Consider the following 16,391-nt stretch of genomic DNA (forward strand, 5'->3'; position numbering starts at 1 on the left):
CAAAAATGGAACAGATCTTAGTTAGGCATGTTTGAAATCTGACTTGGAGCCAGAGACATTTACCCTAAGAGAGTTGCATCTGGAGGATTTTGAATTCTTTTGGAGTAGAATTGAGATTTCTTGAGGTACTCACCTCCTCTGTTCTGTTTCCTGCTTGTGGATTTGATATTTTTTAGGCTGACTGTTAGCATAACATGGAGCATCACTAAATGTACATAACTCAAAGTGCAGGCATCTCTCCTCCTACGTTAGGGGTCACAGAGACACCCGGGAAGAGCTGCCTTTCCCACCTAAGAGCTGGTCAACATTCCTGCTGGGTGTGTAGGGCTTTCCACATTGCATTACTGGGGTGGGTGTGCTTTTTTTTTGTACAATGCTTGTGCATGCCAGAACCACTTTGATGTAATAGACGTTTGTTGTATATGTACATCTTTAAGATAATCAGAAAGTGGGGGAGAAAATGTTAATTCTTATATCCATTGTTTCTGGAAATTTAGTTTTTTTTTTTTTTTTTTTTTTTTTTTAATGCAGAGTGGACACAAATATCTACCAGATATCTTCGAGAGCAGTTGGCCAAGATTTCCGACTTTTACCACATGGCTTCCAGCACAGGTGACGGTCCTGTGCCTGTGCCACCGGATGTAGAGCAAGCCATGAAACAATGGGAGTATAATGAGAAGCTGGCATTTCACATGTTCCAGGTAACCTCCTCAGGAAACTCAAGGGTGTCCAGCATGTTTTTAAGAAGAGAGCAAGTTCTTTTTATTTATTTATTTTTTAATATTTTATTTATTTATTCATGAGAAACACACAGAGAGAGGCAGAGACACAGGCAGGGGGAGAAGCAGAATCCCTTCAGGGAGCCCGATGTGGGCTCGATCCGAGACTCCAGGATCACGCCCCAAGCCAAAGGCATCCGCCCAACTGCTGAGCCACCCAGGTGTCCCAGGTTTTTTTTTTTTTAATTTCTCTTTTGAATATCCTTTCTAAACCTTTTATTTTTCAAAAATTGGATACATTTATTTAAAAAGATATTTGTGTTGGTGTTTCTTGTGTCCTAGATCTCTATAGGGCTTAGTTTCTCCATAGAAGGGTCATCTGAATTTGGTTCAGCGGCTGTATAAAGGGCAAGTGAGGAGGATGAGTAAGGGCCACGGAGCAGTGACGGATGCTCTCTGGACAAGCAGATGTAAATCATATTGGCCAGAAGAGGGCGCGTGTGCTGCTATTTGCCTGTCCTATTCCTAGAGGGGAAGCAGGAGAGAGGAGTTTATTCTGCTGAAGTTGTAGGACCTGCAGAGACTTTCACTGCCTAATATCTTGATCAGAGAGGAAGGGGGTAAAAAGGACATGTGGCTTCTTGATTTTCCCTGTAGAGCTTTATAATTTCCAGGTTGTAGGTGACTTCTAAGAGCTCAAACTAGGGAAGAGCCTGGTTCCTTGGGAAGTAGCATTGTTGGTTTTAAGCCAGTTAAAACCACGCTTACAAATCCTAGTTCCACTTAGCAGAGGACTACCCTTGTGCCTTACCCTGAGCCTTTGAGACTTTTACTGAGCTGAGGATTTCGTCTTCATCTTTGAAAAAGGGTCTCTCAGCATGCTTAATATTTTTGGAAGGACTACTTCATGTACTGGGAGCCCTGAAATTAGCATCTGCTTTATGTATGGGAAGCAGTTAAGTCCTAAAGAGATGAATTTAATTGGGACATTAATGTTGAAATTTATTTTTATTATTTATTCATTCATTCATTCATTCATTCATTCATTCATTCATTCATTCATTCATATGAGACACAGAGAGAGAGAGAAGCAGAGAAATAGGTAGAAGGAGAAGCAGGCTCCATGCAGGGAGCCTGATGTGGGACTCGATCCCGGGACTCTAGGATCACACCCTGGGCTGAAGGCAGGTGCTAAACTGCTGAGCCACCCAGGGATCCCTAATGTTGAAATTTAAAAGTTTCTTATAAATTGGCCATAGTCTGAAACATGAAACTGACTTAGTATATACACTAATGGACACATGCGCAGGAATAAGGGTATGGGTACATCCTCAAAAACATCCTGAGGATAGATGTTATGTAACTGTTGAAAGTCAGGTTTGGGGATCTCTGAGTGGCTCAGCGGGTTTAGCACCTGCTTTTGGCCCAGAGCATGATCCTGGAGTCCTGGGATCGAGTCCCACGTCAGGCTCCCTGCATGGAGCCTGCTTCTCCCTCTGCCTGTGTCTCTGCCTCTCTTGCTCTCTGTGTCTCTCGTAAATAAGTAAATAAAATCTTTAAAAAAAAAAAAAAAAAAAGAAAGTCAGGTTTGTGAAGACTTATTTTTTTTTAGACCTTGGATTTGCCATGTCTTCTCCCTGAATTACAAAATTCTGTTTTCTTAATTTATTAACTCAAAGCTCATAGGTCTTAAAATTTTAAACTGTACTTTTTCTGTGACCTGTTAACTCTTTGATTTTAAGCATTTTAAAAATTAGGAATGAACAACAAGTAGATACCTTGATATCATGTCAATGTGGTGTCACTGTAATCTTTTTAGTACTGGAGCTATTATTGATCAGCGTAGTTTCACACAGATAGTTGATGATGGTTGTAGTGGAGCAATGGTGATAAATAGGTGTGAAGATGTTGCTAGGAATAAAGTAGGAGTTCTTGGTAACCACTGAGGTTGTTATCAAGACGATTATAAGAACATAAGTGCCTTTCCCAGAAGACCTGTCATTTTTGTTCCTAGTTTGTGAATTGTGATGTGAATCAAAACATAAAACTCTAATGTGACGTTGAACACGTACATGCGTAGAATGTCATAGAGGAATTGTGTATTTATATGAATGCATGTGTGTTAACATGAGGGTAATAGATGAAAATATCAATGGTGCTTATATCACCACCCCTGTCGACCATTTTGGAAATATGAGATGTGTTGTTATTTTTAATGTAGTTATGTTGGAATATGTATACATTATTTTATTAGACATTTTTTTCATTTCTTTTTTTTATTTTTTTTTTCATTTTTGTGTTAATGATTAATCAGGCCATTATGTTGATGTTTAAGGTTATATTTAATACATAGGTCATAGTATCTGAAGTTAATTTTAGGATGGAGGCAGGGATAATAGGAAGGTATTTGATCTGCTGGGATTTTCCACTGCTTGCTGAGGTGATGGTGTGATGGGGGCTTTTGTTCTTTATAATTAGCACCGTTGAATAAGTTTTCTCCTATAAGTTCATACTCCCCTGAAATCCAGCCAGACACTTGACATGTCCTGGTAGTCTGAAAACTTTGAATTTCCTTCCTTGTAGGAATTAACTTTTTTCAGTTTAGAATGAAGCAGATTACCAAAAAAATGAAAACAACAGAAACTCCTCACCCCAAACCCCCCACCCCAAACCAACCATACAGAATCACACCGGGTCTTTGTTTTGTTTAGAACGTGGACCGTGATTCAGGAGACCATATTTTACTACAACAGCAAAAATACTACTAGCAAAATTACACTTAAGCATAAGAGTAAGAGTAATCGGGCTCTTTTTAGAATGTTAATTGGTTTTGCTTTTTAACATTATCGGTGTAACTTTTTGTTTGTTCATTGAAGGAAGGAATGCTAGAAAAACATGAATATCTGACGTGGATCTTGGATGTTTTAGAAAAGATCAGACCAATGGATGATGACCTTCTTAAACTCTTGTTACCACTAATGCTGCAGGTATAGTATGTGTGACCATGAGCCCGCTGGTTTTTATGGGTGGGAAATGAGTCTGAAAAGGATGGTTAAGTACGTTGATGTGAAAGAGGAAAACAGTTCTTTCTGGAATAGAAGGGAAAAATGTCTTGATGCTACAACATGTGATCAAGAGGCAATCGTTTATGTTAGCCATGTTCGGAGTTTTTAACCACATGTCCTTCTAAAGTATTCTTACCTCCACTGATTGCTTCCGTCACTGAGCTAAGCAGACAGCTCTTTAATTACTGTCTCCCTGATTCACACAGATTTTTGTGAAAACAAATCATCTTTTTTTTTTTTTTTTAAGGATTAGAGGGTCTTCTTTATTCTTTTGATGTTCTTTGAGTCCCTGGGGCTGGGAACTTCTTGTTTTAATGATTGCTCTAAGATCTTAAAATTTAGGTTATTTGAATAAAATTTATTAGGAAAAAAAAAAAACCCAAAGTTTTTTTGGAATGTTAGTGTATGAATTTGATAATTGAAGCACTGTTCGATTTTCTTCCTCTCCCTAGTGCTCTGCTGGGGACTACACCACACTAGCATTGCATGTGTGCTCCCTGTGATGGTCTGTGTCCATGTCCATTAGAGTAGCCACTAGCCACATATGGCTTTTGTGCCCTTAAAATGTGACAGGTGCAACTTGAGATGTGCTCTAAGTGTAAAATGCACACCAGATTTCAGATTTAGTTCAGGAAAAAGTGTATAAAATCTAATTAAATCTTTTGGTATTGATTACCTGTTGAAATGATGGCATTTTGAATATAATAGACTAAATAAAATACATTATTAATTTCATATTCCCTGTTACTTTTTTAATGGTTTTTGGAAACTTTAAATATGTGGCTTGCATGTGGTTCTGGTTGATGGCACTGGTTTCTACAGTACTTTAGAAGGTTTTTTTTTTTTTTCCCCCCCCATTAATGAAAAAAGTCTGTGTTAACATAGTTGTTTCACTGAATAATATCAGACCTAACTGAAGCCTGGTGTCCTTTTGCTTCTCAGTATTCGGATGAGTTTGTTCAGTCGGCTTACCTGTCTCGTCGTCTTGCCTACTTCTGTGCCCGGCGTCTTGCCTTGCTGCTGAGCGATAGCCCCAGCCTCCTGGCTGCCCACTCGCCCCACATGATGATAGGACCAAACAGCTCGAGCATCGGGGCCCCCAGCCCTGGCCCCCCTGGCCCTGTCATGAGCCCTGTGCAGCTGGCCTTCTCAGACTTCCTCTCCTGTGCACAGCACGGCCCTCTGGTTTATGGACTTAGTTGTATGTTGCAGGTAAGTCCCTGGCCCTTGCTACTTAATGTTAAAATGCGGTGTAGGAAACCACCGGGTTGAGAATTGGACCATCAGCTTTCACGTCACACTCCAGTTCCGGTTTCTTCCTCACCCACGAGATTTGCAGATTGAAATTTCATGTTTCATTTTCTCTGTGTTGGATCAAGCTGAGTGAAGACCTGTTGCTTCTGTCTAGGAGAAAGTTATCGTAGTTGTCCTGTATGATGCCACGCAGCAGTTCCATGATAAAAATCCTTTAGGGAATCCAGGGAGTAAGTCTGCTGGATTACTTTTCTTCTGGAAGACCATTCCTCCATGCAGCATTCTGTAGCTCCCACAGTCCACATCTGAAGTTGGTTGCCATCCCTCTCTGTTTCTTTAAAGTCCAGGTAATTTATCAGGCTCTCTTCATTTGCCCTGCATCACTGCTTGCGTGGTCCTTGAACATCCAGGAGCATGTAAACCACTGGGCTGGTACTGTCAGGAATGAGGTACAGCCCTGTCCTGTGGAGCTTGCAGGTTAGTGTTCAGGTCACGTTGCCTGGGCTCTTAATGTGTCCTGCTCTTTACTAAGGGGTTTTGGGGCAAGGCTGGCCATAAAGATACATTCTCCACTCTGGTAGTGTTTCCTGTCTTGTGGAGAGGACAGGCTTATAACAGGAGGTTATATCGTGCTTATATATGAGGCTATATAGTGCTTAAACATTTAAAAGAAAATGTTAAAAATGGCTGGCAGAGGGAACAACACGAGAAAAGGGCCAGAGGGCCTATCAGTCATTGTGCGTGCAGGTTGGAATTAATGGAACATAAGGTACAAAGCCTGTGGGGGGTCAGGCCCTAGAAGGCTCCCTGTGTGTCTTAGGATTAGGACACCATTGGAGGGTTTGAGGCCGGGGAAATGACATGTTCAGTGGTGCGGTTTAGTTAGATTTGTTTTGGCCACAATAGAGGGAAGATTTGTGGGAGTGGCGAAGTAGGGGAAAGAGAGACACAAGGCTAAGAAGTCAGTTTGGGAGAGTGTGGGTAAGTTTGCTTTTGGACTGTGTTGGATTATTTTATTCCTTCGCATCACTAAATGGATATGTTCAAGAGGCTGTTACATGTCTCATTCTGAAGTTGAGGAAACAGCTGGGCCCATGTGTGGATTTGAACTACTCGGCAACTTGGCTGACCTAAATCCCCGGAGGCGGTCAGATTACCCAAAGAGTTAGCAGTAAGAGGCGACCAGCGGACCCGGCAGGCCTGAGTGGTTGAGAGGTGGACAAAGGGAAGTTCATGGAGGCGACCATGAAAATGTGGCCAGCCTGGAGAGACCAGAAAGAAGAGAGTCTTGTTATGGAGACAAGGACAAGAGAATAAGAATAGAATTCTGTTACAAGCCTAGTAATAGCATTTATTGTGTTCTTAGCCCTGTTGTAAATTATAACCTATATTAAGTCATTCAGTTCTCAGAACCATCCTATTGAGATTGGAACCGGTCTTACTGCGGCAGCATTAGTGATGAAATGGTGTAGGTCACGCCGCAGGCAAGTGGCAAAGCTGGAATTCACACCAGCATTCTGGATCCGGAGTCCACACTCGTCACTGCCACGTTGAGCTGCTTCTCTAGGTGCTGCAAGAAGTTTATACAAGGAGTTAATAGTGGGCAGTGCCCAGCAGATTGGGGAAGTCTGGTCAGAAGATGGCTGGATTGTCTTTGAGAAGAGAGTGGTCACTGATGATCGGTTGAGTAGTGGGTGAGAAGCCATATTAAGGTGGGTTGAGGAGCAGTGAGGAGTGGGGAGGACTAATACGACCTGTTCTTTTGAGACACACGCCTGCGAAGGAAAGAGAGAGATTGCTGTTAGGTGAGTGGAGATTTTAAAAACTTACTTTTTCTGCACTGAGGGTAAATTAGTAGAGAGTGAGAACAGGAGCAGCAGAGTGTTGATAGGTCAGTGCCCTGGATGTTGGCAGCTTTGGAATTCAGAACACTGGGAAGAGCACCCTCACGGACAGGAGATGAGAAGCCCTCACCTTCTCACACACAGGAGGAAGGAGATGGGGAGGTGGGGCTCAGGGACTGGACATTCTTCACGTCTGCTATCTGGTTTCCACCAAGATGTCCGCTAGACCTCAGAATCTAGTTTTCTTAACAATTTTGCATTTGGAAAAAAAAAAAAAAAAGAAATACTACATTCCCTCTCTAATAAGCTCACAGAGTCTATCGCTGAGGGGCACCACAGCACGATGGTTAGGACCCTATTTTTCAAAATCATCGCAGGCCTGATTTTAGCCTCTGCTCTGCCACTGACTAACTTGAACCTTGAGCCTCCATTTCCTGGGTGTGAGGGGGACGGTGACCGTTCTTACTTCATTACCACGTAGAGCTGGGGTTACGATGACTGAAAGCTTGCAGGGCAGGGTACAGGACAGGGTAAGTGCTTGATTAAACTGGAGCCCTACTGTTTCATCTGCGTTTAGGAGGCAGGAGGGTTAGTGTAGTGGTTCCAGGCACGCGTGCTGAAATCAGCTACTGACCTCCACCATGGCTCATGCTCCTCTTTGGTAGACTTAGGGAGGAACACTTCTACCTCGGGGTGTTTCTGTGACCCAGGGGTGAGGTGGTCATCGAAAGCGCTTCATGCAAACTGCTTGAGTAAGAAACGTCTTCAGGGGTCTAAGGTAGGGGTTGACAGACCCTGGAGGCCAAATCCAGCCTAGGAGCTAAGAATACATTTTACATTTTCAGTGAGTTATTAAAGCAAAATAAAAGAATATGTGGCAGAGATTATAGAATATGTGACCTGCAAAATTTAAAGCATTTATTGTTCTGGCTTTTTATAGAAATTTGTCACCTGCTGGCCCAGGGTTATTGCCTGTCCAACATTTATTTTACTGCATTATCTCAGAGATTATTTCATAGATTAAAAAAAAAAAAGTTCCTCCTTAGATTTTAAAACCTTAGAAATAACATATTCTAATTCCATCTCATTTTTCTAATTGCATGAAAAAATTGTTTTAAGTGACCATTTTTCAGTGATGATTATTGTGTTTTTGTTAACTTTCCTAGGTTTTTCTGGGCTGAAATGTTAGCTTATGAATTATAATTTTTAGTACTTTCTCAGTAGTTGTACTCCCTTTCAAATTAGTAATTTTGTTTGTTTTTTAAAGATTTTATTTTTTTTGAGAGAGCAGGAGCAGGGGGAGGGTCAGTGGGAGAGGGGGAGGGAGAAGCAGACTCCCTGCTGAGCACCAACTCGGGGCTCCATGCATCTCCACCCTGAGATCATGACCTGAGCTGAAGTCAGACACTTAGCTGACCGAGCCACCCAGGCATCCCTCAAATTAATAACTCAGTTTTGTCTTAGGATTTGAAAAGTTGAGAATGGGGTAAGCGGTGCATATTCTAAACTTACTGATAGGAAACTATTAGTATGGTTATGATAAGGCATCCTTTTTGCTTTGAAGCTGTTATATTTTTCCCATTCCTTTAAATACCAAGATTTTCCTGCTCCATTTCCAGACTGTCACTCTCTGTTGCCCAAGTGCCTTGGTGTGGAACTATTCCACAAACGACAATAAGAGCGCGAACCCAGGCTCGCCCCTGGATCTGCTGCAGGTGGCCCCTTCCAGCCTCCCCATGCCGGGTGGGAACACGGCCTTCAATCAGCAGGTAGGCTTTCCGTTACGGGGGTTCGATGGGTGTTTTCATTCTTGAGGGGCATCATGACATGGGGGCCAAGCAGGTTTTAGCATCTCGGATGCTCGTCCCAACCCTGCTCCCCCTTCTCTCTGGAGAACTTGGGGCAAGTATGTAGCCTCTCTGAACCATAGATGTCCATCACGCTGCCCCTTTTCTTCTTTCCCTCTTGCGGGGCAGTTCCTCCAGAGTTCTGCTACCCAGACAGACAGTAGTTACGGTGGTGGTTCTAATACGTGACCGCGGCTCTCCTAGTTGGTACTCTGTGATATTTAATAACTGTGTTTTTATTAGTTAGTTTTATTAGTGTGGGGTTATTTGGTCCAGAGACTTAAGAATCTTAAACTGCAGGATCATGACTAATGTTGACAATAAAAATCTTTTTTTTTACCAAGCATTTTTCTTAATAAAACATGCCTGGTTGTTTTTTTGTTTGTTTGTTTGTTTTTTTTTTTGGGGGGGGGGGGTTGTTTTCATACATAGAAGAATGGCTCAAGAAGGATACGTTAGAGCTTTCACTTTCCCATATGATAATCCTACAAAAATTTTCACTTGTGATAAAGCAAGCGTTAGTTTTCTGGGAGCATTTGTTATTGACAACTGGCATTGAGCCACCACTTGTAAATTTTAAAATGTGCTTCTTGGGCAACAGGCTAAATTTGCTATGATGTTAGTCAGGATTGTGGTTCATTGTAGGATGCTGTGCTCACGTGGGAGAACCCGACATGATTTAGACAGCCGCCGTGGCTTTCCAAGCACAAGTTAATTAGAAGCGATTATCTTTCAGGTTCGGGCAAGGATTTATGAGGTGGAACAGCAGATAAAACAAAGAGGCCGTGCGGTGGAAGTTCGGTGGTCTTTTGACAAGTGCCAAGAGTCAACAGCAGGTACAGCACACAAGAGAAGAAGGAGTGCTTCTGAATGTTGGCCTTTAGGGCGTGTTTCTGATTCTTACAAAATCCGTCCCCATATTGAGTAAGGGTGCTTTTCGACGGAGCCACCTAGTGACTGTTGAGGCATTCTTCATTCCGTGCCCTTTAGCTCCTGGCTGTCTAGAACGTCAGGTTTGGTTTTGTTGGCATTTCTTACATGCTGAGAATGACACTTCCTTAAAATCCCTTTTGCCCTACATATTGATGATTTTGTACTATGCTGTTCTGGCTTCGTTTAACCTCTTTAAATGCTTGCTTAATTTCCACATCCAGGAGTGACCATTAGTCGGGTTTTGCACACGTTGGAAGTGTTGGATCGACATTGTTTTGACCGGACGGATTCCAGCAATTCAATGGAGACGCTTTATCATAAGATTTTCTGGGCAAACCAAAACAAAGATAACCAAGAGGTAGCTAATATTTTTCTTCTTTTCATTTTAATTTTCTCAACCTATTTTTTCTTTTTCTTTCTTTCTTTCTTTCTTTCTTTCTTTCTTTCTTTCTTTCTTTCTTTCTTTCTTTCTTTCTTCTTTCTTTCTTTCTTTCTTTCTCTCTCTCTCTCTTTCTTTCTTTTTTCATTCATTCATTCATTCATTCATTCCATTCTGGCAAAGCCTTTTCTGTGAAGTATAATAGCTTAGAAGGTGTCTACACCCTGAAATCATTTTATTGTTGGACTGAAACCCCTCCAGATTATTAAAATGGAATGACCATTGAGCTGATTAACCTAGGTGTATTTGTTGGAAAGATTTTTCTTGGCCCTTATTATCACCCCTATCATTTTAGTTCTAGCAGAGTATCCATCTAGTGATTAGACTTCATTCTGGCTTTAACTTAGAGGGATTGTATTTTAATATTTAGAGCAGTGAGTGAATATTGTAGTCATTATCTTTGAAAAATCTGTATGCGATGTATTAGGATTCTCCAGAGAAACAGAACCAATATGGAGAGGGGGAACCAGTATACACACATATGTATATATACACACACACATATGCATAATTGTGTGTGTGTGTGTATACATAATTTTCCAATTTATTTTAAGGAATTGGCTCCCATGATTATGAGGGCAGGCAAATCTGAAAAGTGCAGGGCAGGCTAGCAGCCTGGGGACCCTGGGAACAGTTGACGTAGCAGTCTTGAGTCTGAAGCCTGTATAGAAGCAGAATTCCTTCTTCCTTCTTCCTTGGGGACCTGTCTTTTCTTTTAAGGCCTTCAACTCATTGGGTGAGGCCCACTCATATTATGGAGGATAGTCTGCTTTCCTCAGAGTTAACTGATTTAAATGTTACCCACATTTTAAAAAATAACCTTCACAGCAACATCTAGACTGGAATTTGACCAAAAAAACTGTACCGTGGCCTAACCAAATTCGCAAGTAAAATTAACTATCACAGACAATTTTTTTATTTTCAAAGATTTTATTTGGGGATCCCTGGGTGGCCCAGCGGTTCAGCGCCTGCCTTCAGCCCAGCGTGTGATCCTGGAGACCTGGGATCCAGTCCTACATTGGGCTCCCTGCCTGCTCCTCCCTCTGCCTATGTCTCTGTGCCCCCCTCTCTCTCTCTTTTTGTCTCTCATGAATAAATAAAATCTTTTTTTTAAAGATTTTTATTATTTATTATTTTATGGATTTTTATTTATTCATGACAGAGAGAGAGGCAGAGACACAGGCAAAGGGAGGAGCAGGCTCCATGCAGGGAGCCCGACGTAGGACTCGATCCCGGGTCTCCAGGATCACATGCTGGGCCGAAGGCAGGCGCTGAACCGCTGGGCCACCCGGGCTGCCCTACCACAGACAATTATTATCCTATGCTTTCTTGGATTAGATTGTTTCATGATTGAACTGCTGTATAAACAAAGGTTTTTCAGTTTTTTACTCTCACCCTTAATTTGGGAGAATGAGCAAGCTTGTCTGTCTTCTTTTTACAGTGGAGAGCACCTTTGGTATATCCAGGTTGTGTTAGGCACTGGGAACAAAGAGGTAAATATTAAGACATGGCACCTGCATTTAAGGAACACCTTAGTTAACTGATTACTATTATCTTTGATTTTTGTACTAGCCTTTGGGAATGCCTATGTGGAAGGGAGAGATTAAACCAGAGAAACAATAACCCCAAACCTTTCCTTATCTCCCACCCTTAGGCGAATCTGATGTGAATCTGCTGTAGGTTATTCCTCTTTCTGGAATAATTTGTGGTGTCACCCTGCTTCTCAAAGATAAGGTTCAAGTTCACTGCTGCCAAGTAGAATGTCAGAATGTTGAGTGAGGTACAGACAGAGCATATTTTCTCCTTCGCTGTGAAGTCTCAATAGCGATGCTTTAGTACTTCCATAGAGTATACTGATTATAAGTCTGTAATTTTCCACTTATTCACACAAGTTAGAGTGTTACTTTGTTCTTTTAGGGTGTCTATTTGTGATAAAGACTTTCTTAGGTAAAAAGTTGTAAGACTGTTAAGGCTTTTAATATATAGAAGTGAGATACCAGGGAAGAAAGTAGGCGTAACTAAAATTCAAGATGTCCTTTTGCTCTGCTAAGCTTCTTGCACCAAGTGTTGCGTAAACACTGCATTATTCCCTTGTGAGCATTTTAGCAAGTGCACCAGAACCGCTTGAGTTTTGTGATTAGCCTGACTATAGAACTCTCAAGTGAACGAACTGATCAACTTCAGAATTACATGCCCCATTCACCAACAGAGACTTAAGTTATTCATTAGCACTCCTTAAGAGAAAATGATCCAAGTGCCTTATCAACCGCAGAAATTAACTTTTAACTTACATATATTAAAAATATAAAAACATATATATTAAAATACGTTAAACTACATATCAAAATATATATACTATATATATATATATATATATATATATATATATATATTTTCAAGTAAGCCCCACGCTAGGCGAGTTCAATGCAAGGCTCGAACTCATGTCTCCGATATCAAGACCTGAAGTGAGATCAAGGGTCAGATGCTAACTCGACTGAGCCACCCAGGCACCGCAAGTTTTATATTTTTGAGTAAAATCACGCTATCAGCTCTGTAAAGCACAGTTGCCTCCAGTGAGGGACTTCACCCGGGAAACAGGGAGGTGAATGCCACTAGAGGGCGACATGTGTTTAGGGCAGAGAGTCCTGGATGTTCTAGTGACCTACTTCATTGGAAGGAATGTCCGAGTTGCCCATTTAGGGGTAATTATGTTGAATGTTGACTCAACTATGGAAAGATTTGTTGTGAGCGAGCGGTTGCTTTGTGGTTACAGTGCTCTTTTATGAGTAAGACAAAAGTTCTTTTTCAAACCTGTAATTCCAACTGGTCACCTTTTCATAATCTGCCAGAAAGAATAACTGGGCAGATCCAGTTAATTTAACATTAGGATGATTTTTCAACATTAAAATATTTAACATTAAATTGATTTTTATTGAATATTAAATTTTAATTCTTACAGTATAGCTTTGGCATTTGTGTGTGCATCAAAACGCGTATGTGTGTATGTGCACGCAGTGTTTCATCTTTGTGCTTACTCTTTACTAGGGTCCACTATTTTCTTGACTACCAAGTCACTTTATGTATTTCTGGAATTCATGTCGGAGCTGTGGAGTTGTACTAATGATCAGCTGTGTGACCTTGAACAAGTTACCCATAGGCTCTGTGCTTCGGTGCCTTTACATGTTAGGGCGAGTGCTCTATGCCCACTTATCTGTCCCCTCAAGGATATGAGCACTTTGAGAATTATAAAGTACTGTGTAAATATATTAAAAAGTGTTAATGATAAATAGCAATAATTACCAATAGCATTAGTATTACATTTGAAGATCCAATATGATGAAACTATAATCTTCTGATTAGAAAGAGTTGTATAAAGTGGTGTGGTTAGGATTCAGAAACCGTTCTCACTTCTTGAAAATGTGCTTCCTCTTTTTTGGTTGCATAATTTGTGTTAGGACTTAGACAACATGAAAGATAATAGAAAAAAGTGACCAACCTCTGCAGTTGCAATGAGCTTGAGGTTTGCTTTTGGTGAGGTTGTGTTTAGGTAGGCTCAGGCCCTAGGTTGCTCAGCCTGCTTCCCCACGTCTGTTTGGGAAAGTTGAACTTACCCTTCTTGATTCCTTTTTCTCTGGAACTGCTAAAAGGAAATCTAGGTCTTCCTCCTTTCTTGTAGGGAGTTAGGAGAGCAGCTGTACCGATGGGATGCGGAACCTGAAGTTCAGATTTGTGTGTTTCATTAGTCTCGATATTTGGTCAAAGGCTGTTGAAAATGGTAATGCACAGGATGAAGGTGTTTGAAACCTTCGTCCTGTCCTGTGGTTGTACTCTGTGGTCATGAGGGTGAGAGTGTGCCCCACGATGAACTGTCAGGCCTGTAGAGTGCTTCCACTCATTGTCCATGGACTGTGTTATTCCTTTACCCTCTCCTTCCCTGCTGCCCCCTCTTATCCTCAGCAGCTACTTCTCTGTTAGGGCTTGGCTACTGTTGTATGAGGTAAAAATATACATCTCAAAACACTTAAGGTTTCCTTATTCTAGATCTATGCTGCTTGATTTTTCATTCTGTGTAGTGTGAGATATAAAACTTGTAATGCTTAGGACAGGGCTCAGAGACTCGTGTTGCATGGTGGTTAGGCAGGTGGTGCAAGTTAATGGTAGGCTGGTGCATCCAGGGCCACTGAGAGGCGACTGGGGAGGGGGCATGCCCTTTCTGAGCAGAGTGGCCTGGCTCAGATTCTTTTTTTATTTATTTATTTATTTATTTATTTATTTATTTATTTATTTATTTATTTATGAATGATAGTCACAGAGAGAGAGAGAGAGAGGCAGAGACACAGGCAGAGGGAGAAGCAGGCTCCATGCACTGGGAGCCCGATGTGGGATTCGATCCCGGGTCTCCAGGATCGCGCCCTGGGCCAAAGGCAGGCGCCAAACCGCTGCGCCACCCAGGGATCCCTGGCTCAGATTCTAGTTGGGAATGCAGACCTGCTGTCGTCTTATCATTCAACATTTTAAGAGAACTTGGATGTCAAGACTTACATGTAAACCTTTTCAGTCTTAAAACACTCCGTAGACCAAGCAGTGTGTCTGTTGGCCATGTTTGCCCAGACACCTGTCGCTTTGCAACTCCTGGCACCTGTTTTATACTTTGGCTTATGGATTTGCCTGTTTAGTGTTTCAGAAGAACCATTTGTGCTATGGATGATGGAGGCAGAGAAGCCTGATGTCCACACAAAGGACTGTTGTTGGGAATTGGGGGGGACCTCCTGATTCCAAGTCCTAAGTGAGTTTCTCTCACTACAGGCGGGGACCACTTTGCCGACCTCAAGTCTGAAGATGAGGTGTCCTTCAGCCTCACAGAGCACCCAGACCGCTTCCTTCCTGTTGGCTTCTTCCCTTGTTTGTGTTGGGCGTGAAGGGAGAAGTAGCTGTATCTCTGAGTCCCCCAGGGACATGGATAGAAGGGAAAGTCTAAAGATGGCAGGAAGAGCTGCCTTTTCACTTCTCTCTTTGGTATGCAAGGAAGCCGACTTTTTCCTGAGTAATGAAAAGGCCAGAGCAGCTGCAGTAACACATATGTTTTCCTCTTTCCCTGCTGTTAAACAAAACCATCACACACCCAAACCTGAACATCTAAATAACTTACTGTTTCATTTCTGCTTAGAGTATTCACGAAGCATTCTCTGAATAGGTGGGATGAGTTCGTACTGATTTTTTCTTTTTACTTGAATGGCATAGGCCCAGAGTCGAGAGCAGCTGTCTTACCTCTGGCCCAGGCCTCCAGGGCCATACCAGGTCTGCATCAGTGTGGCTGAAGAACTCGGGCCACCATGCAACGGAAAATCTCAGTTTCTGTCATTGCTGGGCTTGTTCCATGTTTTTCTTCCCGCTAGCCTGTAGCCCCATAGGTCAGAGTCTGTGTTCCTTTTATTGGCCAGCTCGGGCTTAACACTACGCCTGGGGCCCAAGAAGTACTCAGGAAATATTTACTGAATTTGTTTTTGGGGGGCTTACATAAAAGCTGCTGGGGACAGTGAGCTGGAAAGGAAAGCCCTCTATGAGACTGGGTTTGGAAGGGTTGGTAGGGGGTGCGCCTGGGTGTCTTCAGTTGGTTAAGTGTCTTCCTTGGGCTCAGGTCATGATCCCAATTGAGCCCTGTGTCTGGCTCGCTGCTTAGCAGGGAGTCTGCTTCTCCCTCTCCCTCTGCTTCCCCTACATCTCCTCATGCTCATGCTCTCTCTCATTCTCAAATGGATGGATAAAAATCTTAAAAAAAAAAAAAAAAAAGTGGGGCAAGAGTAAGAAGAGCAAGGGTGAGTGCAGTAATAAAATCTATACAATATGTTGGCTTTAACAATGGTACAGGTTCAGACATATAAGAAAAAAATGCAGGGAGAGTAGGGGTGTGGCCGACAGGAGAGGTCTCAGCTTGTGAAATCAGTAGGTTAGTAGTAGTGCCTGTCTTTGGCATTATGTACAATTCACTTAACCTTGATGAGTCTCAATTTTCCCATTTGTAAAATGGGATTTCTACCTCCTGATGATATGAGAATGATCTGAAACAATATCAATAAAACCCTTAAATACTTATAGTGCCTAGTGTGTAAATGAGTACTCAGTGAACACTACTTAGTATTATAACTGATTTATAGTTAGGGAGGCAGTTAAACTCTAGAGACATGGAAGGAATATGGTCCCTTTGGACTATTGTGGACACACGCACACGCACATGCACACACAACTAGCCATCACAAGCCATTAATCCATAAAGCACAGCTAGGATCTGT

At 42.0% G+C, this 16,391-nt stretch overlaps 1 protein-coding gene across 7 annotated transcripts in view; it reads left to right on the forward strand.

Moving 5' to 3' along the window:
- The window catches only part of MED12L (mediator complex subunit 12L), a 323,628-nt gene that overhangs the window by 63,899 nt on the left and 243,338 nt on the right, over positions 1-16,391 (forward strand). For all 7 annotated transcript variants that reach the window (XR_004808722.2, XM_025436195.3, XM_025436196.3 and 4 more), the window contains exons 5-10: positions 532-701; positions 3,596-3,706; positions 4,727-4,996; positions 8,502-8,651; positions 9,466-9,565; positions 9,884-10,020. Coding sequence is in view for 6 of the 7 variants with exons in the window: in XM_025436195.3 (XP_025291980.1) it covers positions 532-701; positions 3,596-3,706; positions 4,727-4,996; positions 8,502-8,651; positions 9,466-9,565; positions 9,884-10,020 (938 nt within the window). In the remaining variant the exon portion in view is untranslated. The remainder of the gene's footprint in view (positions 1-531; positions 702-3,595; positions 3,707-4,726; positions 4,997-8,501; positions 8,652-9,465; positions 9,566-9,883; positions 10,021-16,391) is intronic.

Source organism: Canis lupus, chromosome 23, assembly GCF_003254725.2.
Source record: "Canis lupus dingo isolate Sandy chromosome 23, ASM325472v2, whole genome shotgun sequence".
NCBI lineage: Eukaryota > Metazoa > Chordata > Mammalia > Carnivora > Canidae > Canis > Canis lupus.